The sequence below is a fragment of the Urtica dioica genome, chromosome 5 (genome assembly GCF_054948205.1).
Source record: "Urtica dioica subsp. dioica isolate 48M chromosome 5, U.dioica_male_clone48M_v1_H2, whole genome shotgun sequence".
NCBI classification, from domain to species: Eukaryota; Viridiplantae; Streptophyta; class Magnoliopsida; order Rosales; family Urticaceae; genus Urtica; species Urtica dioica.
In genome coordinates, this window is record NC_142760.1 from 2,185,704 (window position 1) to 2,207,137 (window position 21,434).

Genomic DNA, 21,434 nt, shown 5'->3' on the forward strand with positions numbered 1-21,434 from the left:
ATAAATTCATCAGGCAATATAATTTAAAAGAAAAGATTAGTTAGTTTTATTTTATTTTATTTTATTTTACATCAACAGGATATGTAAAATAGTAATTTCCTTGCAGATCATTTTTTCACCAGCAAGGCGGACAATAAATATAGGGAGGCGACGTGCCAAAATACTATCGGGAGATAAAAGAAAAATTAAATATAAATTTAGCAGACGAAACATTGAACTTAGCTGAGTTTAAAATCGGACCGGCTAAAGAACTATCCAAAATGACACCCTTACTTTAAAATTATAACCCAATTATTAACATATTTAGGAAAATAACAAATTTATCATGACAACATTCAAGTATTCCAATAATACACTTATGTTAATATTATTAACTATCATAGTAAATAATATCATCCATAAGAAAAGAATTAGTAAATCTAATTAACAATAACAAAAACTACAGTAAATCTTATTTGTCGTAACAAGAATAACAGTAAATCTTATTTACCGTAAAAAGAAAAATAGTAAATCTTATTTACCGTAACAAGAAAACAATAAATCTTATTTACCGTAATAAGAACAACAGTAAATCTTATTTACCGTAACAAGAATAAAGTAAATCTTATTTACCGTAACATTTTCTATTTAATCTAACAGGAAAAGTATCAGAGATGAGGATTAGTTAATCTAACAGTAAATACGATTTGCTAATTATTTCCGTGAACAATCGAGGATAGTAAATCCGACAATAAATCATATTAACCATTGAGTAAATCATTTGTTTCTATGGTAAATATAATAGTAAATCCGATTCATTTAGACTCGGAGTTCAACAAGATGGTCCATTATTAGATCCGTCTCTTTGCAGATCGGAAGCTCCTCTTTCTTCTTCATCACATCATCCACTCCTAACAGCCCCACCGTGCGGGCCCCAGCGCGATCGATGAGGGAGACGAGCCCTTTGTTCACTTTCCCCCCCCAAAACCATGGAGACGATCGGTGACGCGGAGGCCGTCGTGGAAGACCATAATATTTTCTAGTTAATCTAACAGGAAAAATATCAGAGATGAGGACTAGTTAATCTAACAGTAAATACAATTTACTAATTATTTCCGTGAACAATCGAGAACAGTAAATCATATTAACTATTGACTAAATCACATCCATTTCCACTATCTAGTCTTGAATTTTCTCTCAGCTTCTTCATCTAGTCTTGTCTTGTCCTACAACAACAAAATCGCATTCCTTTTTTCACTCAACAACTTCTTGTATTCCCTAAGCTAGAAACAAAAAGGCAAAACCAAAAGTGATTTGTTTACCTTGTGGAAGCCACACGTTGGAGCGACCGTTGACGGAGAGCATCAACTCTTCGGCAAGAGGGTTTCCGGCGACGGAGGTGAGGGCGACGAGGAGGACGCCGCAGGATCGGGCGCAGGGAACGAGGCGGAGGAGTTCGTCGGTGGCGCCGGACTTGCTGAGGAGGACAAGGATGTCGCGGGACGAGAGAGCTCCGATGTCGCGGTGCAGGGCGTCGAGGGGCAGAGGAAGACATCGGGGATGGTGAGTGAGACCAGGGTCTGCGAGATCTTGTGGCCCACAAACCGGACTTTCTGACGCCAGAGAAGAGGTTGATCTCCGGTCCACTGCCGTGGACTAGGACTAGGCGGAGCCCCACGCAGGAGAGGAGGACTAGGTCGTTCACCACCGAGGCTTGAAGGGACTCGGACTTCATGACGGCGCTGCCATATTTGACCACTACGGTCTTGCCACGGAATTTCTTGATGAAGGGGAGGGACTCTGAGAGGATGTCGACCTGGAGCTGGCCCGGGGTCTGGGAGGAGGGTGAGGCGGCGCATGCGGAGATTGGGAGGAGGGTTCGGCGGCGGAGGGCGACCTTGGGGATCGCCGCACCGGAGGAGAATGGGGTGACGAGTTTTGAATTTGACAGAGGTTTCGAGAGAAGCATTTTTTTAGGGACATTAGGTGAGAGAGGTGAAATTGGGAAAGGATATTTTAGGGACTCTAATTTAATGTTGGCTATATATCCCTAATAAATTCATAGTTTGGCTATTATTTTAAAATCCCCATAGAGAATGGTCAATTGTTAATAAATCTCTTTAAAATTATATGTTATTTAACTTTTAGAATTCTTGTTAATTATAAAGTCTCTAGGGAGATTAATTTATAATTTTATTAGATATATAAACATAGAAGATTAAAATGAATAAAACTAAAGGGACTAAATAATAATTTTACTATACGACAAAAAATTTATTATTTTTTAATGGCAAAAAAATATATTAAAAAGGCAAATATACATACAGAAGTGGCCAACTTTTAGATATGAAAAGTCTCCTCCATGGCACAGTGGCACTACAAGAAATAGTGGAAACAATGAAAATAGCGTCGATGTTAGTTAATTTAAGGATAATTTGGTAATTATTTATAGATTTGCTTACTATTTTTTTTTATTATTATTATATGAAATCAAGTCCTTTTAAATTTTGATTTAAATTGAATGCCATATTTTGAAATATTTTTATTTTTTCTTGATAATCAAATTTAGATTATTGTATAAGAAATTTTATACAATATATTATTGTTTTCGAATTTAATTCATGGTTCTATATAGAGGCCAAGGCCCAACGCTATATGTCCTTCATGTTCGCCGGTCTCAAAATAAAGCACGTCTTGTGCGTTGACACTTTGATAAGGCCCTCTTCATCCTCAAAGATTCTGATTCGGGGTGACGCTTTAGAGGTTGACGATTTCAGCTACACACGATTGTGGCGAAAAATTAATGTTATCCCGGTCTTTGCGATGACCACTAAAATCAGACGTTGTTTGAGAGACTAGGCGAGGGAAGTACTCGATATTAAGACCAGTGTTCGAGGTTTGGAATATTTATGCGGGTTCAGATTCGATATGATGTGTGGAATTAGGAGCTGAAGCGTAAACGACTTCTAAAATTAATAAATTTAAACATCTGTCGTTTTATGGTTTGAACAAAATTAATAGGTCTTTGTGGAATAAGTTTTGAAATTCGGTATGTCAAATAATTTATTTTTCCGGATTAGTACGTAGGTATGTTCCACACATAAAAAAATATCACAATTGATGAGTGCGTTTTATATGTACAAATCTCTCGCTCCCGAGCATGAATCTAGTGAGTTTTCAACTGTATTTGAAGGTTATTTCATGTTTTTAATGTGAATTTAAGGTTTTTAGTGCATAATTTAGTATCGGGGCGTCATAGGAGCCATTTAACAGAAATCAGAGTTCAAAACGACGATTTTCAGAAAAAGACAACACCATCGGCGCTGGTCAACGATCCAGCGTGCCGCACTAGACTTCAGCGCACCAAGCTGCTCCTCCAAAGCGTCAGCACGCTCAAACCTGTGCATCACCACGCCGCAGTGAACCTCTTGCGCGGCACGTTCACTAGGAGCACATCAAGTTTTATTTCCCGATTTTTAGCGTTTTTGAGCCTTAGGATTCAATTCAAAAGCTCATATTGCTCCGAAAACACCCATTGACCTATATATTTGACTTTATAACCTTAAAAACACATTTTCTTCTTTTATTTTAGTTTTTGTTATAGTGTTTGGTTTTTTTTTTTAGAGTTTTTGGTTGGGCAAAATATGTTCTGCGGCAGAATTTATATCTGGACGAGTTCATCTTTTCCAATTGAATTCGGCCATGTTTTTTCTTCTCATTTTTATTTACTTTGTTGCACTCTAGATATTACTGAACATCATTTTTATTTAATATAATTTTTGTTTTTTTGTTTTATTGTTTGTTCTTTTGCTTTTGATTATAATTTTATGGTCAGCTTTGATTATGAATTCGTTTAGATGATAGATTTTTAAGGTGATGCGATGTAGCCTGAGCCGATGTTAACGCGTAGATGATTCTCTAATATTTGTCTATTGCTCATTCCAGCTTATGTATTCATATGATTATTAGCCGTGTATGTTAGTTCATTGATTATCTGCCTTTGAATTATTAGCTAGGATTGTTTGCTGAGAGAGAGAGAGAGAGAGAGAGAGAGAGAGAGAGAGAGAGAGAGAGAGAGAGAGAGAGAGAGAGAGAGAGAGAGAGAGAGAGAGAGAGGGTAAATTATCATGCTTTTGCTATAATCTTCATTGTTGACCTATGAAATTCTGATTAGTCACAAAGACAAGATGTCGCACACAATATGTTGACAATGTGTCCGACAACTTGCTTGAACACAGATAATATATAATCAACAACTAGTGCGATAAATAAGCGACACACAATATGGTTACCCAATTCGGTGCAATACACCTATGTCTGGAGGCACTCTGCTAGTGGAAATTATTTCACTATATAGTAGTCAATAGTACAAGCAAGGTCTTATATGATTACAACACAAAATCAAGGCCCTAGAAACTATTACCACAAGTGAATACCTAGACCAGGGACTCCCCCTGAATTTGAGATCCTCCTCAATTCCACTCTCGAGCAAACACCTATGTCCGGATGACTTCAGTCTTCAAAAGCACGTGAGTCTTCAATCACGTAAACACAGAGCCCAAATCACTCAAACACTCAATCTTCTCGAATAGTATTGGGTGAATAACACCGCTCTTATCAAAACACAAAGCCTCCCAATCCGCCGGTCTTGCACGTCTAGGAGCTCTAAGTATTTTGAAAAAGCATCGAAGCTGCTAAGGGGGAAGCGCATGGCTTTTATAGCAGTTGTACAAACTTGGAAGTGTATCTAGGGTTTCCTTACCCATTCTAGCAAGAATATCATGCAATAAAGTCACTAGCGAGGCAATCTGGCAAAATCGGAAACTTGCCAGAAATACTGTATGCGCACAGGAGGAAGGATGTCTTACCAGAATCTGGAGCATGAAGACCGACATCCTTCCATACACTTGCACTACAAAATAAAGCCAACTTATAACGTAGCAACAATCTCCCCCTTTGGCTATTTTTTAGGCAAGCACTTCCAAAGAAGTTCTCGATCAAGCGTCATGATCAGAAAAATAGCGTCAAAATAAATGACCCGATGCCAAATTAAATGACCCTCATGACGCCTCTCCCCCTGATTGCCTGAAAAACATACCAAAGGCAAGGATCGACCAAGACAGAGGGAGGAAAAAAAAACAGCCCGAAAAAGGAGATGAGAACTAAAGCAGCAGACAATAACAATCAATAAGAGTTTGAAGTAGTCATGAATAAACATACCAAACCATAACCAAGTATGAAACAAGTAGTCATACCATGGAGAAAAACTTGCTGAACATAAAAGAAATCTGAAAGAAACAGCCAGAGGACTAACACCACGAAAGTTACAGACCAAAAGGAAAAACAGATAAGAGAGTGGGATCCCAGTAGAATCATCATTGTCTTGATCTTCAGAACCCTCAGAGTCACTGACGACATCATCCTCTTCGTCTTCATCATTATCGTTGACAGCAAGACTTCCAACCTGACCCGGCTGAGAAGAGGAGGCACCATCTGTGTCAAGAGAAGGAGTCATTACCTTGATAAGCCTTTCACAAACAGTCTTCCTTCGAGAGGAAGTCTCGATGATTTCCTTGAGGTCGGACTCTATTATGAATTTCTGACCACATTCTCCATAGGTCCCTCTTATCTCCTCCTTCTCCGAGCTCGCGTTATGGAAGAAGGAACCGAGAAAAAAGTATCAGCAACAATCGGTTTTATTACGGGGCAGCTCATGATGTTCATATCCATCTATTATGTGCGCTGCATCTAGCATTGGATAGACCTCATACAATAACTGTCCTAGCTCTACCGTATCTTTTGTTTCATTTCTTCTGGAACAATCGCAAACACTTTTTTTATTATCGATCTACTAACAGAAATTCAATGCGTAATCTTAGCATTCAATGTGTATTCCTGAATAATCTCATTTTTTCAATTATTCAACCATTTCATTTTACCAAGTTCAATGTTAGTAAGATTAGTCAACATTTATATGTTTCGATGCAACAACAAGATGTTATTTGTAACAAGTAGTTTTGTTGGTTTGTTAATTGGTCACATTTTATTCATGAAATGGGTTGGATTGGTATTAGTCTGGATACAACAAAATAATTCTATTAAATCTAATAAGTACCTAGTGTCAGAATTGACAAATTTTGTGGCTTGAATCTTTAGTATTCTCTTATTTATTACATGTGTCTACTATTTAGGCAGAATACCGTCACCCATTCTTACTAAGAAACTGAAAGAAACCTCAGAAAGGGGGAAAGCGAGAAAGAAACAGAAATAGAAACAACTTCAGAAACGAGGGCAACAACTTCTTCATAAAGCCCTTTGAGAATGTCCTCTGAACATCTTCAGAAAGGGGAGCAACCTTGAGGGTACGACCAATGGCGACAGATGTCGCGATAGAAGGCATGACAAGATCTCTCGCATGTTTTCCCTCAAATAACTTGTGACTGAAGGAAAGTTCACTAGGGGGTTTTCCAGCAATGTCATCGGCCCTCATCAAGTCTCTCTTTTGAGCCAGCATCATTCCATAAATAAGAGATGGAAAGCCAATTGGGAGCTTCACAACATAGGACTTAGCATGCTTGACCAAGTGACTGAACACAAATTCTCCAAAGTCAAAAGCAGCACAAGTACCTATCTAGTAAATGAGGCATGCCAGGTCAGACTTGATGCTTGAGCCATGAGAGGAAGGAGCCCAGTTGGCAACCCTAATTCTGTACAAAACAGAATATTTTGCCGAGAGATCTGAAGAACGAAGAGATCCCTTAGTAGGCCACGTCTTCTTCTCATTGTTGGAAAGCTCTTTGGCAATAACATCCAAGAGGGAAGCCGATCGGCATCGATAATTCTTCCTCGTCCCAAGTAATCATTGATCGCAGAGGAGGAGACATCAAAGCACTGACCACGAACAAAGACTTTGCCAAACTCAGGGTGATGAGGTTGGTCGATTGCTGTAGATAGATTCACAATGAACTCTTTCACCAGTCTAGGAAAATATGGGCGGATCCCAAAAACAGTCTTGATAAGTTGGGCATCGTGCAGAAGTTCCATGATGACATCAATTTTCAGAGCTTCTTTAGACAGCTCATTCTCTGGAAACACAGTGATACACATACCTCTATTTTCTGACACGATCTTCCTCATGGAAGGAGACATTATCCAGAGGAGCAGGGGGAACACCTTTTGGAAGTTTTTGACCCCCAACAGATTTCCTGGAAGCAAGGAACACGTTTTGAAGATGAGAAGGTTCTTCCTCTTCATCCCCCAAATCTCTCATAATGTCAGGGACATCCTTTTCAAAAGGTTTTTCCTCAACTTCTTCTTATTTAAACCCATCTTCACCGGTTTCTTCTTCTTCTTCTTTTACGGGACGGGAACAACTGGCACACTTTCCTCCAACATCTTTCTCTTCTTCTTTCTATTCTCAGACAGAAGAGTGGCAATACACACGTCATCAACATGCTGAACTTTCTACTTTAAAGAGGCAAGAACAGCCTCTCCAGCATCTTGTCTCTTATCAGTCTTATCCTCATGCACCTGAGCAGAGGATGTCGGTACATCCTTCACAACATCTTTAACTAACCCCAAAATTCCTCCAATCGCATATTCATGAGGAGGTTTATGATCCATAAGGAGAGATTCAAGGTTTTCACTATCCTAGGTTTTCCTCTACAAGATCAGGGCGAGTAAAAGGAGCAGGATTACCTTGAATCAAAACATGCAGGCTTTCGAGAGGAGACACATCTGCGAGAACTTCTTCAGAGATAAAAGTATGATCATCGATTCTTTCTCCCGAGGAACTGCTCAAGCTAATATCTCCAGTGATGTCGGTGATGGAGAGAATCGATTTCTTGATCATAGCTTTCCTGACGGCGGCGAGGGAATGGTTTTCAGGCGTAAATAACGACCCAGCAATGGCACCTTCGGCCTTACCATCGGCGCGCGCGATTACTAGGTCGCATTCCACGAACCCGGACCCCATGCTTGTTACTCTCCGCCACAAGCCCTTTCTCCTTGACATCCTTCGTCCTCATCTTCGTCTTTTCTTTCTTGGACAAGATAGTAGTGCTAATTCCGCTCCTTGTTCCCACCATTGTGAAAAAGATTCCAAGATAACTATAACAAGAATAATCGTCAAGAAAAGTGGTTACACAAATCCAGGAAATTTTGTGAGAATATGGAGAAAAAACAAGAAATGTAGCAATAGCGAAATTTGAACAAGAGGTAACTTCCCAGTCTTTCTCGAAAATCAAATCGTCTGCATGTTTGAACAGCTGACAAAGAACAAAACGGCGTCGTCATAAAGAATGGGAATTGGTCCAATTCCAGCCCAAACATAAGATAAGTGGCATTTTAGCCCGGCAAAACAGTCGAATGGGCCAACCAGACAAAATGGCCCATGACCACATACTTATGTAGAACAATGTAGCATAAAACAGAGACAAATTATCAAAGGGGAGAGAAAAAACAGAAATAACCATCTCTCCATATCTCAGTAATTGCTATTGTTCAATAACACATAATCATAGGGAGGATCTGAGACTTTCAAACCTGTTCACATCCAGGGCCTTTGTAAAGATGTCTGCAAGCTATTTTTCAGTGTGAATATATTCGAGTTTGATCTTCTTATCTTCCACTAGATCCCGAATGAAATGGTGCCTGATTTCAATGTGCTTTGTCTTACTATGTTGGACCGGATTCTTTGAAATATTGATGGCACTGATATTGTCGCAGAATAATGTCATGACATCTTATCCGACACCATATTCAGCAAGCATTTGTTTCATCCAGAGTAGCTTAGTGCAACTGCTTCCAGCTGCAATGTATTCAGACTCAGCTGTGGACAGGGAAATGCAGTTTTGCTGAACCAAGAAATAAGATTGTTTCCCAGATAGAAACATCCACCAGAGGTGCTTCTTCTATCAACAGTGCTACCTGCCCAGTCAGCATCACAATATCCCACAAGAGTAGATGATGTATCAAAAGTGTTTAGTAGACCAAAATCAGCAGTTCCCGAAATGTACCTCATAATGCGCTTGGCTTGAGACAAATGGCTAGCTTTGGGATTAGCTTGATAACAAGCACAAACACCAACATAATATGCTATGTCAGGACGAATGGCAGTAAGATAGAGAAGACTGCCAATGATACTTCAGTATAGGCTTTGATCAACAAATTCACCAAGCTCATCCTTAGTGAGTTTAACATGAGTGGCGGCGGGTGTCCGCTTGTGAGATGACTTTTCCAAACCAAACTTCTTCACAGTGTTTTTAGTATGTTTACTTTGAGAGATAAAAATACCATCATTCATCTGCCCGATCTGAAAACTCAAGAAAAAATTAAGCTCACCAACCATACTCATTTCGAATTCAGACTGCATTTGTCGCACAAAAAGGTCCACCATCTTGTTCGACATTCCTCCAAAGACAATATCGTCAACAGAGATTTGAGCAATCATGAGGTTGCCATCCTCCTTCTTTATGAACAAAGTTTTATCAACTCCACCTCTAGTATAACCATTCTGCACAAGAATTTGAGTTAGTCTTTCATACCATGCCCGAGGTGCCTGCTTAAGACCGTAGAGAGCCTTTCTAAGCTTGTAGACATGTTGGAGCGAGCCCTCTACAAAACCTTTAGGCTGGGCAACATAGACTTCTTCATTCAAGTACCCATTGAGGAAAACACTTTTAACATCCATCTGAAAAAGTTTGAAATGGAGATGACAAGAGATGCCAAGAAAGAGTCTGATGGCTTCAAGCCGAGCAACATGGGCAAAGGTTTCATCAAAATCCACACCTTCCACCTGCGTATAACCATGTGCCACAAGTCTAGCTTTGTTTCGAGTTATATTGCCATGCTCATCAGATTTATTTTTAAAAATCCACTTAGTTCCAATAACATTAACATTGTCGGGTTTAGGAACTATCTCCCAGACTTCATTTCTTTCAAACTGAACAAGTTCCTCTTGCATAGCACTAATCCAGTATTCATCATCAATTGCCTCATTGATATTTTTAGGTTCAATTTTAGAGACAAAGCAGAGATTACCAATCATTTCTCTGTAGTTTACTGGAGTTTTTGAACGAGTGCACATACCATCTCCAATATCACCAATCACCTCCTCAACATGGTGATTTCTCTGAACTCTTTTGGAAGGGACCCTTCTTTCTGGTGGGGAATCAGCTTCTTCAGGGAAAGACTCTTGTTCAGGCACAATGTCATCCACTTTGTCACTAACATCTGTCTTGACATCTGTGCTACTAGCTAGAACATCATCTTCATCATCAGCACTCTTAGAGTCATTAGAAACATCATCAACAACCACATTTATTGACTCAATCATACTCTTAGTGCGTTTATTAAAAACAGGATAAGCACGACTATTTCTGGAATACCCAAGAAAGATACCTTCATCACTTTTGGGATCAAACTTACGGCGAGGATCTCGATCAGCAAGAATGTAGCACACCGAGCCAAAGACATGGAAGTACTTGACATTTGGCTTTCTCCCCCTCCATATCTCATAATGAGTGACAATAGTACCCTGACGAATGGTAACTCTGTTATGAATATGGCAGGCTGTGTTGAGAGCTTCAGCCCTGAAGTGAAGAGGAATGTCTTTGGCAAGCATCATCACACGAGCCATTTCCTGAAGAATGCAATTTTTACTCTCAATAATCCCATTTTGTTGTGGGGTGATGGGGTCAGAAAATTCATGAGATTTTCCTTCTGCAATACAAAAGTTAGTAAAACTCATGTTTTCAAATTCCTTTCCATGATCACTTCGGATTCTGACCACTTTGCCTATGCTTACTCCCTTTTCTCTTTGCAATTGCTTGCATAAGGCTTCAAAAACAGAAAAAGTGTCAAATTTCTCACGAATAAAGTCAACCCAAGTGTACCTGGAGAAGTCATCGACATACACAAACACGTATCTCTTTCCACCAAGGCTTTCAACCTGTATAGGCCCCATCAAGTCCATGCGGAGGAGCTCTAAAACGCGCGAGGTAGTAAGATGTTGCACCATCTTGTGTGACTTCTTGACCTGCTTTCCAATTTGACAATCACCACAGATTTTTCCTTCAACAATCTTTAGCTCAGGAAGTCCGATAATTTTGTGCATGCTTCTGAGGTTCAGATGGCCGAGCTTTTGATGCCATAGTTAGCTTCATCTACCTTGGACAAGAGACACTTTGTGACTTGAGAGTCTTTGACCGGAGACCACATGTAGCAATTGTCCCATGACCTAGTTCCTTTCATAAGCTCATCATGTTCCTCATTAATCACCACACACTTATCACGAGTAAAATTAACATGTAAGTTCAAATCGCAAAGTTGGCAGATACTAATAAGATTAGCAGTGAGACCTTCAACCAATAATGCCTCTATTAAGCAAGACATACCAGGATAGTTGAGATGACCTTTACCGATAATCTTGGTCTTCACTCCATCACCAATAGTAACATGGCAATTAGAGTAAGGTTTTATGTTGGATAAAAAGGCACGAACACCAGTCATGTGACGAGAACAACTACTATCAAAATACCAATCGTTACCGTGGAGGCACTCAGAGAGGTGTATGCAATGTTGGCACGATAGGATGCATCTTTCACTCTCCATTCCAGGCGGGAAGGGGGTTGACGGCGTGGTTGAGCATGCCTGTGGGAGGATTGATGCTTATGAAGGTTCCTCCCATATAGGCGATAACAAAAAGGCCGAATATGACCACTTTTTCCACAATGGTGGCAGACCCAATGATGCATGTTGACAGGAGACCTGGTTGGTCTATGAGGATGTCGCTGATGCTGATTCTGAAACTTGTCACCACCAGATGTCTGGGACATTTTGCGCGGCATCTGGTCAGCAGACTTTTGGGGAAAAAAAGTAGTCTGCGACGTGGAAGCACCATGAGTATACCTAAGCCCTTTCATGTTCTTCGCAAGTTGTCCAATAGTTAGAATTTTATCAAGGCTGTCGGTGTCCGAATTCAACATCTTGACATATTTAGTCATCTGGTCAAGTTCCCCATTTAAGCGGCTAACTTCACACTTTAGATCAATAATGGTTTCTAAGAGCCTTTTCTTTTCTTCAGTCAGAGAGAGAATGAGTGCACTCTGCTTGTCAAGAACCTGAGACTCTTTAACCCATTTAGTATGTAAAACATTATAAGCATCATTCAAGGCATCATCAGATAGTTCATCATCTATAACAAATCTTTTTGAGGATTCAGCAAATTCATCAATAGGTTCAAGGTTATGAGTGGGAATAGAAGCTGTGAAGGCAACAAAATTGCTTATCTGGTCAGAGTCGCTGTCTTCTTCTTCCTCATCAGATAGAGTGGCGTTGTATCCTTTTTCTGCTTTTTAAGGAAGTTGGGACACTCCTTCTGAATATGTCCAAAACCTTCACACTCATGGCACTGAATACCTTTGCCTTTTCCAGAGCGTTCACCACTTCTGCCGTTTATGTGAGGGTTTCCATTCTTCTGGAACCTTTGCTGAAAGTTGTCTTTGACATCTTGCGAGACATTCTTCCCAGTCATCTGGTTGAATCTCTTCATAACCCTGCTATAGTTTTTGGCCAACATAGCAATAGTATCATCAATTTCATTATCAGAATTCGAGTATACCTGCTCCTTCTGATCATGACTAGAGCTTTTGAAGGCCATTCCTTTGTGTTTCTTCTCAATCTTGGGAAGATAAAGCTCGAAGGTCATGAGGGATCTCATAAGTTCATAAAACTTCAGAGTTTTAAGGTCATGGACTTCTTCTATCACCGTGATCTTCATTTTGAATCTTGGGCTTAAAGCTCTCAGAGTTTTCCTAACAAGATCTTCATCGGTCATAGGTTTGCCGAGAGAGTAGGATTCGTTGGCAAGGTCTTGAATACGCACATTGAAGTCGGTAATAGATTCATCTTCAAGCATAGTAAGAGCTTCAAAGTTTGTAGTGAGATACTTCAGCTTCTGCTCACGAACTTTAGTGGTTCCCTCATAGGCGACATCAAGAATTTTTCAAGCTTCTTTGGCACTCGTGCATGTGTTTATAAGCCTGAAAACATTTTTATCAACCCCGTTAAATATGATATTGAGTGCACGAGAGTTATCCAGATATGCCTCATCTTCTGTAGGACTCCAGTCCTTCTCGGGTTTGGGACCAGCATGAGCTCCTTTGTCATCAACAGAAACTGGAGCTTCCCAACCATGGATCACAGCATGAGCTCCTTTTTTTGTTTTATTGTTTGTTCTTTTGCTTTTGATTATAATTTTATGGTTAGCTTTGATTATGAATTCGTTTAGATGATAGATTTTTAAGGTGATGCGACGTAGCCTGAGCCGATGTTAACGCGTAGATGATTCTCTAATATTTGTCTATTGCTCGTTCCAGCTTATGTATTCATATAATTATTAGCCGTGTATGTTAGTTCATTGATTATCTGCCTTTGAATTATTAGCTAGGATTGTTTGCTGTTAGAGAGAGAGAGAGAGAGAGAGAGAGAGAGAGAGAGAGAGAGAGAGAGAGAGAGATGGTAAATTATCATGCTTTTGCTATAATCTTCATTGTTGACCTATGAAATTCTGATTAGTCACAAAGACAAGATGTCGCACACAATATGTTGACAATGTGTCCGACAACTTGCTTGAGCACAGATAATAGATAATCAACAACCAGTGCGATAAATAAGCGACACACAATATGGTTACCCAATTAGGTGCAATACACCTACGTCTGGGGGCACTCTGCCAGTGAAAATTATTTCACTATTATTTCACTATATAGTAGTCAATAGTACAAGCAAGGTCTTATATAATTACAACACAAAATCAAGGCCCTAGAAACTATTACCACAAGTGAATACCTAGACTAGAGACTCCCCTTGAATTTGAGATCCTCCTCAATTCCACTTTTCGAGCAAACACCTATGCCTGGATGACTTCAGTCTTCAAAAGCACGTGAGTCTTCAATCACGTAAACACATAATCCAAATCACTCAAACACTCAATCTTCTCGAATAGTATTTGGTGAATAACACCGCTCTTATCAAAACACAAAGCCTCCCAATCCGCCGGTCTTGCACGTCTAGGAGCTCTAAGTATTTTGAAAAAGCGTCGAAGCAGCTAAGGGAGAAGCGCATGGCTTTTATAGCAGCTGTACAAACCAGGAAGTGTATCTAGGGTTTCCTTACCCATTCTCGCAAGAATATCACGCAATAAAGTCACCAGCGAGGCAATCTGGCAAAACCGGAAACTTACCATAAATACTATCTGTGCACAAGAGGAATGATGTCTTACCAGAAGCTGGAGCATGAATACCGACATCTTTCCATACAACTTGCACTAAAAAATAAAGCCAACTTATAACGTAGCAACAACCTCGTTTAGTAAAAAAAAAAACTCTAGACGAGAGTACAATCGTTTGAATTATTGTTTTTTTTTATGCGTGTAGTTGTTTTTAATAGGATTAGAAGCCAAGAAGATAATAATCCGTCAATTGCATAGGTTTGCTAGAGCACTCGTGAGATGATAGTGTATATATTAGAAAGAGTGAGATTGGCGACATAAGAACGAGACAACCATAAAAGAAATAGGGATAGTCAACGTAGTCGGTTAGTGGTGAAATCGTGGCCTTGCCTTTTCTCTTTGATTAAACTTTTTGAATTCTTATTTTCTTGTCTTATATTTATTTTTAGTTTATTGTTACATTCACTCGTCATATTTTGAAATCAATTACTTGAGATTGGTACTCGTACTTCACGTACATTATATTACTTTGACAACACATGCGCGCTTGAATGCATGAATATATCGTAACAACCATCACCTTACCATTACATATTTCTGAATTAAAAAAAAATGATATTATAATCATTAAAATATTTTATTGTTGTTGAACAAAGTCTATCTGGCTATAATATTGACTGGAGGATATATTAGTCATTCGATTTTACAATACATATCGTTTTACGTAATAAAAAATTGAAATATCAATGATATATTCATACAAAAATATCAATGAAAACATCAAATTTAAAAAAAAAATCCAAGTGACAAAATGTTGCTTCAAAAACTAAAAGATCGCTTCTAAAATTGTTTTAGAAGAGACATTATTACAAACTTATCACTTCTAAAATTCTTATTCTAACATTTTAGAAGCGACATTCGTCGCATTAAATCAAGAAGCGACATTTGTCGCGTCTAAATTTAGAAGCCACACTTTAAAAGCGACTTGTCGCTTCTAAAACCTCATCCATTTCACGGAAACCTGAGTTTTAAAAGTGATATTTTGCTTTTAAAATTGTTCCCGCCGTTTAGCGAGAATCCAATTAGAAGTGATTTATCATTTATAGATATTTTTTTACGGTTTTATTAGAAGCGACAGGTCGCTTTTAACCTTTTGTTATAATTTATTTATAAATATTATTTCTATTCTTTACGATTTTTTTAATTTAAAATAATATAACACCCATGAACTAAAGTTTCATTCATTTACGAAAACATAAGATATATATAAATTTACAAGATAACGGTTCAAGTGTACAAAAATACATACATATGGATAATCGAATGTATAAAATTGATACAAAAGAATGACAAATTCTAAGATTGATCAAAATATAACCTCTTGCTCCTCGGCCGAAATGTTCTCCTCCGCGGATGCTGTTGGGACCGTGGTTGCTGCTACGAAAATACATTTGATGTGGGACCCATGCTGACTTAAGTTACTTGAGTCAAGACTATGTCTCGGCCGATGTGTGGAGGGAGCTAGAGGGACGTTCGGTGACTGCGAATTTCCGGCTCTGTCTGTCACGACATGAGACATGCTTTCGGAAATTAGGTAGCTTCAATCGAAAGACTAACCCTAGGCTGAGATATGCATAATGCGTCATCGGGATCCCTCACCGCACTTAGTAACTCGAAAATCTTGGATCTGATCTAGGTTTTAGAGATGACGTCGCATATTTTTGGAAGCTACAAATGTCGTTTCTAATCTAGGTAAAATTGATTTTAAAGATCGCGTTTTTAGGTGACTAGCTTAGAAGCGATATATCGCTTATAAAGCCTAAATGTCGCTTTTAATTACAGGGGACAAGGGACATGTCACTTTTAAAAGCCCCGTTAATTCTTTTAGCAGAAGTATATCAACAATGATTATGGCTGATTTACAACAAACATATTCAGCAACAAAAGGCGCCATATTTGTGGGCATTCGCTATTCTTATTAGTTTTTATTGTTACATAAATCTGCATATCATCTGCTCACTATCATTTTAATACTAAAAAAATTGGGTAGGAATTTAACAAAAAATGTGCCCTAATTTCTATATTGAGTTTTATTAATAATTTTATGGACAAAATATATAATGTATACCTCCACTAAGGTAATATTTGATTGATTAACCCCACTGATAAACGACTAGGCACGTTCATATACTATATATAAAAAATGGATTAACATTATTGTGTGATTGTTTTTGAAATATTATTAGTCTTATCGCGATCCTCATGCACAGTTATGACCAGAATATACAAACTTTGAAATAGAAAGTTCATACATTTTACATTGCAGTGGGGGTTGGCTTATTGTTTTCATTTTTTTTTTTTAAATTTAACAATGCATGCGTAATATAAAATGCCATCAAATCGTGAAATAAAGTTATGGGTAAAACTATAATATAAATAAATTCTTTCGGCTTCATGAACACAGGTTCCTCCATTCTGATTGGTTGGTTTAATTAAGTGCTTGTGGTGCACGTATGCGCTCGTAAAATTATTGATTGCTTGTTTTAAAAAATATATATCATTTTCGAGACGTCACTATATTGCGGGTTGTCACTCTCAATTTTGTGATTAATATAATATTTATCAATAATGGTCTCTAAAGTCTAAATACATGTCCATTCTGTGTGCCAGTGCACTTACTTGCATATCAAAAAATAATTTTATTGTTAAAAGACGGACACATTTTTTCCGCCATATAATCAAATGTCATGCAAAATGCCTTTGGAACCGGAAACTTCTATCCGGTGAGACGAGAACGCTGAATGTAGAAGATTTCATCGTACCTTAACTTACAAGCGTCATATGATCCGATCTTAAATCGAATTTCGGACGATCTTAAGTGTTGAGTCAAAACAGCGTTAACACATAATAATTAGCTACAATTAGTATAATAAATATCAAATATATAATAAAACATACATTTTATCATATTTTTAAATCAAGTGGTAGTTATCGTATTCTCATTTAAAATACATCTTTTCTAAAATCGAGGACAACAAGAAACCAGTTGTTACATGTGTTGATTGGATTATTTTTTATGGCAATATTATCTCGACAAAATGTCTTCCAATATGCTTTAAAATATGTTGAGATATTTTAGCCGTTGTGCACAAACTCTGTATTTTTTGGCAAATATTTTTTATGAAGCTTAAAGTTAAAATCAATGTCTGGCTTTCCGGGGGAATTACCGGTCGGATTCCGGACGGGATTCGCCGAACCGGAGCTTACCGGGAGGGAACGCGAAGAAATCGGTGCCGTGTCATGGAACCGGGAGGAACCCGATTGAACCGGACCGGAACCCGTCAACCCGGTTCTCGTCTTAAGTATAAATAGTTTGCTCTTCTTTTCGCGAAACCCTATCTTCTCGAGTCCAAAAATAGCTGATCCCGTCCCAGCCAAAATCCTCTTCTCCTCTTCTTCATTTGCTCAAATCTCTGCCGGATTTCGCGATTTTCGTCGTCTGTGTGCGTCCCGCCGGATCCCTCTAGCAGAATCTCATGCTCGGATGGATGGTGCTGACAACTTGCCCGATCCTTTAGCAGAATCTCATGCTCGGATGGACGGAATAAACGTCGAACAAGTTTTGAGTGAAGAGGTCAGAGTTGATACCCGTGATAATGATTCCGGTGATAGCGGTAATCACTCAATTTACTCTCGACTTTATTGTTTCAATATTTATGGTTCGAATGATTGTGTGTGGTAGATGCAGGTGGTCTTGGAGGAAATCAATATAGAAGTGGCGGCTCATCACACGGGGGTAGCAGGTCACCACACGGGGGCGGCGGGTCTCAATACTAGGGCGGCGGGGAACAATACGAGGATTAGCCATTCAATCCGTTCCTTTTTGCTCTGGGAAGTGGAGGAAATCAAGGCGGAAACCAAAAAGGTATGAACGATGCGATCTCAATGTCGGGTAGTAATGACGTTGATATGTCGACTTCAGAATTTGGATTGTTCTCTGACGGCTCTGAGACTGGTTATCCACTGTCAACGACGTCATATTACGACCCTTACGAGAACCAGTCTTACTCGTCCTACCCTTACGTCCCCGTCCCCGTAATACCTGTAATCGCAGTGGAAGACACACAATGATAATGATGCCGACCAAATCGGGATTATGCATGCATGATATTTATCTAATTTATTTTGCTGATACGTAATATTTATGTTTCCTTATTTTGTTAGAGATATTATAGGAAACTCAGTTAAGATTTTTATGGCTTTGTTATTTTCTTGGTTATATATACCAAGATAACAATATGTGTATGGCAGTTTTATTTATTCTGAAGAAAATCAAAATCGACCAGTTCTTGGTCATTGAGTGTTCTTTTCTTGTTCTATATCCCGCCTACATCAGTTGGATCAGAGTCAGGTCGATCACCCCCGCCATCGCTATGGTGCGCCGAGGCCGACGTGGAGGATTTCCCGATTGTGATGCTGATTTGGAGGACGTGTATAGACGTGAAGAATTCGCTGGATTCCATCAACAGTTGGAGGTCCTGACCCGCTCCGTCGAAGCGCTTATGCAACAGCGACCTGAAGCATAGCCGCCCCTCTTGAGGGTTCCGATATCGACGATGATAACCCGTTCGCGCAGATCTCCCCGCTTCACCCACGACTCGCCTGCGCGCAGAAGGACTGGAGAACAATTCGCGTTGGGAATCGGCGTTCAAAATGGAGATTCCAGAATTCCACGGCAACGTCAACGCCGACGAATTTCTCGATTGGCTCGCAACCATCGAAGAAGTTTTGGAGTTCAAGGCGGTCCCCGAAACCCGACGTGCATCGCTTTTCGCTATGCGCTTCCGTGGCCGTGCGACTGCATGGTGGACGCAAAACAAGACCCAACGAGCGAGGTCCGGGAAACCTAAGATCGCCACGTGGGAAAAGATGAAGAAACATATTTGCACGGCGTTCCTACCATACAACTATGCCCGCACGTTATACCAAAACCTCCAGAATCTTCGCCAAGGTACAAGGTTTGTCTCGGATTACTCAACGGATTTTTTCATGCTCCTTGCTAGAAACGACATCACCGAAACGGTCGATCAAACCGTTTCCCGCTATATTGGAGGCCTTCGCGTCCAGATCCAAGGTGTGTTGAATATGTTTAATCCCACCATCGTTGCTGAGGCCCATCAACACGCCTTCGCGATCGAAAAACAACAATCGCGACGCGCTTATAACCCGACCCCACCGATTGCGCACCCAAATCGTGTCGCGCCACCCACTGCTTCCCGCGTGATCCCAATGCCCGTCAACGCACAGCCCGGCGAGCCTCCGCCTCCGCCTCAACCCATTGGGGGAGGGATTTGTTGTTTTGGTTGCGGCGAACCGGGTCACCGGCGCAAGAATTGTCCACAAAATCCCCGCCGAGGATTACTCACCGAAGATACTCATGAAGTGTTTGATGATCCGGTCTTTGATGAGGATGCACATGAACTCGAAGAAATTGAAGAAGTTGTGGGAGATGTGAGCAACGCGCTCGTTCTCCATCGAAATTTTCTCACACCCCCGGCCCGCGACGATGGATGGCTCCGCAACAATATTTTCCAATCATCGTGCACGATAGGCGATAAGGTTTCCGCTTTGTCATCGATTCCGATAGTTTTGAAAATGTGGTTGCCGCAGATGTCGTCTCAAAGCTTGGTCTCACCACGGAAAAACACCAAAAACAGTACAAATTGGCGTGGCTCCAAACTGGGACCGAGGTCACCGTTTCACAACTGGCTTCGGTTAGTTTTTCCATTGGCGCATCCTATCGCGATGAAGTTATGTGTGACGTAGTGGCAATGGATGCTTGTCATCTTTTGTTGGGACGATCGTGGCAATTTGACCGTCACGCGATTCATGATGGTTTCACTAATACGCATAGTTTTTACTTCGGTGGAAAAAAAAATTGTTTTGTTACCGTCCAATCCCGCTACGGCCCTGGCCCGTCGGTCGCTCACTACGCTGTTCTCCCGCGCTGAATTCGAGCCGGAACTCTCCGATTCCAGCATCGTCTACGTGCTCATCGCCAAAGGCATCACCAACACAGAACCGATTCCTTCCGCCGTACAACCCATACTCGCGGAGTTCGCCATTGTTTTTCCGCCCGAGTTGCCCTCTAAACTTCCTCTACTCCGGGATATACAACATCGCATCGATTTCATGCCCGATGCGTCACTACCAAACTGTGCCCATTATCGCATGAGCCCAACCGAGCATGAAGAGCTCCGGCGACAGGTCGAGGACCTTCTCGACAAGGGTCACATATGCGAGAGCTTAAACTCGTGCACGGTTCCCGCGTTGCTCACCCCCATGAAAGACGGCTCGTGGCGGATGTGCGTTGACAGCCGTGCGATCAATAAGATCACGGTTCACTACCGTTTTCCTATCCCGCGCCTCGATGACCTCCTTGACCAATTAAGCGGTGCGCGCTTCACTAGTAAATTGGACTTGAAAAACGGCTATCACCAAATACGTATCAGACCCGGCGATGAGTGGAAGACGGCTTTCAAGACAGGTGAAGGCTTATACGAATGGCTTGTCATACCCTTCGGACTCTCCAACGCGCCGAGGACCTTCATGCGTGTGATGAACCAAGCGCTACGCCCATTTATCGGTAAATTTGTCGTCGTTTATTTCGATGATATTTTGATATATAGCGCTAACCACGATATACACTTACAACACCTCTGCGAAGTTCTTAATGTCGTTCGCAGCAACCAATTCTATGCCGCACTTGGGAAATGCGTCTTCCTTACCAACTGCGTCGTGTTTTTGGGCTATGTGATCTCCGCCGAGGGCCTCAGTGTAGACGAATCCAAAGTCCAAGCCGTGGCTTCGTGGCCACAACCAACAACCGTGACCGACGTGCATAGTTTCCACAGTTTAGCCTATTTTTATCGCCGTTTCATCCCGCACTTCAGCTCCGTCATTGCTCCCATAACCGAGTGCATCAAATTGGGCAGGTTCCATTGGTCGCCTCACGTGGCCGCGGTTTTCGACCGGATAAAGGCACTCCTCACGAGCGCACCGATTCTCGTGCTCCCCGACTTCGAACAGCCCTTCCTCCTTCACTGCGACGTGTCCAAAGTTGGTATCGGGGCCGTGCTCAGTCAAGGAAACCGTCCAGTGGCATACTTCAGTGAAAAGCTCACTGGGCCAAAATCGCGCTACAACACGTATGATGTGGAGT

At 40.6% G+C, this 21,434-nt stretch overlaps 1 protein-coding gene across 1 annotated transcript; it reads right to left on the minus strand.

The window, feature by feature from the left end:
- Positions 1 to 798: 798 nt before the first annotated feature.
- Positions 799 to 1,948, minus strand: LOC149394796 (acetylglutamate kinase, chloroplastic-like). The gene is made up of 3 exons (XM_089615354.1): positions 1,554 to 1,948; positions 1,302 to 1,456; positions 799 to 950 (listed from the first exon to the last, which is right to left on the minus strand). Exons 1-3 carry the CDS (start codon positions 1,946 to 1,948, stop codon positions 799 to 801), a joined length of 702 nt encoding a protein of 233 aa, XP_089471480.1.
- Between the last annotated feature and the right edge of the window lie 19,486 nt (positions 1,949 to 21,434).